This window comes from Convolutriloba macropyga, chromosome 3 (genome assembly GCF_964194025.1).
Source record: "Convolutriloba macropyga chromosome 3, txConMacr16.3, whole genome shotgun sequence".
Classification (NCBI taxonomy): Eukaryota; Metazoa; Xenacoelomorpha; order Acoela; family Convolutidae; genus Convolutriloba; species Convolutriloba macropyga.
The window spans coordinates 32,960,450-32,963,223 of NC_134470.1; the positions used below are offsets into that span (position 1 = coordinate 32,960,450).

The following is a 2,774-nucleotide window of genomic DNA, read 5'->3' on the forward strand; positions in this document are numbered from 1 at the left end:
CTGCTGATAGCTTGGAAAGTTGACTAATACTGTGGGACCGATCAACTATATCGACTGTTATTTTCAGGTCGATTGGCTCTGACTACGAGGGAAGTCCATTCTGTGTATTGATGTTCGTCACAGACGATGTATAGTCGCAGATGAAAGTGATAGGCTGTGGTCGGATCGAGAGTATACGGCCAGGAGTAGGGGGAGGCTAAGTCCGATCTCGTGTCTAGAGAAGCAACATTTCTTTCTACCAACAAAATTTACAAAGATAGAAGGGTGAAAAAACATTTTTTGCCCTGTCGTACTTTTTTCATGACTCAGTGACCTAATAAAATAAATTCTGACTAAAATTATATTGCCAAGTTGAATTTTGAAGCCCCGACGTATCCGGAAATTGCGGTCACTAGTTCTCAGAGCTGCCACAGACTGCAAAGTGACGATTTATATTCAAGGCTAAGTAATATCAACAACCTGTCCAACTGCATAGTAAAAAAACAGATACTGTGGATTTTTTTACGTAAAATTTTTGTCTACCCTAGTCAAGACCAGATGGTTTATCTTGCAAGATCTTCCAAGTTTTCTGGCAAAAAAATGGTTATCTTGCACGATCTTGCAATAAAATGGTAATCTTGCAAGATCTTGCAAGACGATGGCTATCTTGCAAAATCTTGCAAGAAGAATGGTTATCTTGCAAGATTCTTGCAAGTTCGTTCCTGTCGAGCTCTGCTATCATTGGCTGTTGTAGACGCATTATCTTTCATTTAGCGCAAAACTATTACCAAAATATAGTGGAATGAGTTTTCAGAGATCATTTGAAACAAAATTTTATACCAGATATCTGTATTTTATTACAGCTTCTATTTTTTTAATACAGATATCTGTATTTTATGGTATTAATACTGGTTACTCTCATGTATTTACTTTAATTCGTGCTTCAAAATTTCTTGTTTTGCTACTATGGAAAACAATTTACTTTCTTTTTCTAAATTGATTCAATTTTTAGTTTGAGCGGAAGAAAACAAAGTTGATGCTATTTTGGTTGTAATTATGTATGACAATGTATAAACAATTGATGGGAAGCAATGTTCGCGTCTCATTTTGATCTTGTTTGATCATGTCCGATTTATTTGCATATTTGCAAGATGAATGGTTATCTTGCAAGATTCTTGCAAGACAAAGGGTTATCTTGCAAGATCTTGCAAGATAACCATTCGTTGTCGACTGGGGTATTAGCAGATTTACAGGCGGATAATTGTTAGTAACATTCGCAGTCTTTGAGTTCACAAATTTTGAAATGTCCTGACATCCTTTTATATTTAAAATTCCTTTTTTTTAATGTATTTAGCTTTTGTTACTTACGAAATTGTCCAAAAATCGTTCTACAAGAAAAAATTTCTCGGCAAACAATTCTTCTCTTGGATACAGATTTTTTTGTTTCCTAAAATTGGTAATTAATTCCACAAATAAAACAAAGGATCAGACACTATAATCTGAAAGCAAAAAAGTTACTGCAAAGTAGTAGTAAGTATAATTATTTAAAATTTACAAACTTAAGAGTCGAAAAACATTACCCTCTGCTGAGAACGAAAAAAAAAACTAACTTTCGGCTGATAAATCATCATTTTCTGTGGAGTCATTAATTATTTTTCCAAAATTTTTTTTGATCATACTCAACACTTCATTTGCACAATGTAAATCTGGACAACATAGATATGAAAAGTGCACTTTTCATATCTATGTCCAGAATTACTATGTGCAAATGAAGTGTTGAGTATGATCATAAAAAAGTTATGGAAAAATAATTGCAAAGAAAAAGGAACCCCTGATGTAAAGTGTTTCACTGCATTTTCCGCTTTCCTTAAAAGTTTAGTTAAGTATTTCTGTAATTTTAATTGTAAACTTCATTCGAAACAATTGCAATTTTTAAAATCGACTAACGTTGTATTATGACCAGTCATGAATACTGCAATGAATACCAAGACGAATAATACAATGAACAGTGCAAAAATCTGAAACAATGGCAAAACTCTGCTTTGGGACTAGACTATGTTTTTTCACCACTCTTATCTCGCACTTGTTGTTATATGAAGAGTGCCGAAAGAAGAACGTAGGAATAAATGAAAAAATCAGCAGCAGAGTGGCGTTACTTAGAGTTGATTAACAAAAAGTTGCCGCCTTGTTGTTATTGCCCTCTCAGAATTATTCAACAACTCTGTTTCGCCTCCGAGTTTAATAACTTCTCCATGCCAATAAGAATCGTCTGGAATTTTTATTTTTTTTTCTTGTTTGCAACCCAATCACTACAGCAAATCTCCCCTGTATAACGGAAAAATTTTGCAATCCTTCGCGATAATTCTGCGATCCTTAGCCGTATAGTTGTTTCACCTCGACCATCGTTTCCAATTGAGTTTTTTCACTGTCAATCAATTTTAACAATTTTTTGCTTAGTTGTCGACCAAGCTAATCATACTAAAAGCAGTACCTACAGCACTGAATCTTGGGATTGTAATTTTGTCACATCTAACCTGGAATCAAATAATCGGTTGTGATTTCACCAGCAATTGCTTTTTCATAGAATGCAGTGGGGATATTCCAGGTGAAAGTGGGCTTCAGGAAGGCATTAAGACTGTAGTCAAAACTGAGTACTTCGGGAGGGTTTGTACACGCAGTCACGGGATTCGAGAAAACAGAGTATCCATTTGAGCGGTCTTTTGCTTCTATTTGGTAATTGTACTCTGTTGCTGCCTTCAGACCTGAACAAACATTATTTTAGAAAGTAATTGGCC

At 34.8% G+C, this 2,774-nt stretch overlaps 1 protein-coding gene across 1 annotated transcript in view; it reads right to left on the minus strand.

Annotated features, from left to right (window-relative positions):
- Positions 1–2,774, minus strand: part of LOC142337017 (uncharacterized) — a 40,158-nt gene continuing 37,384 nt past the window's right edge. The window contains exons 7-8 of the mRNA XM_075386049.1: positions 2,514–2,741; positions 1–214 (exon numbers count right to left, since the gene is read on the minus strand). Of these exons, the coding sequence (XP_075242164.1) occupies positions 42–214; positions 2,514–2,741 (401 nt within the window). The 3' untranslated portion in view covers positions 1–41. The remainder of the gene's footprint in view (positions 215–2,513; positions 2,742–2,774) is intronic.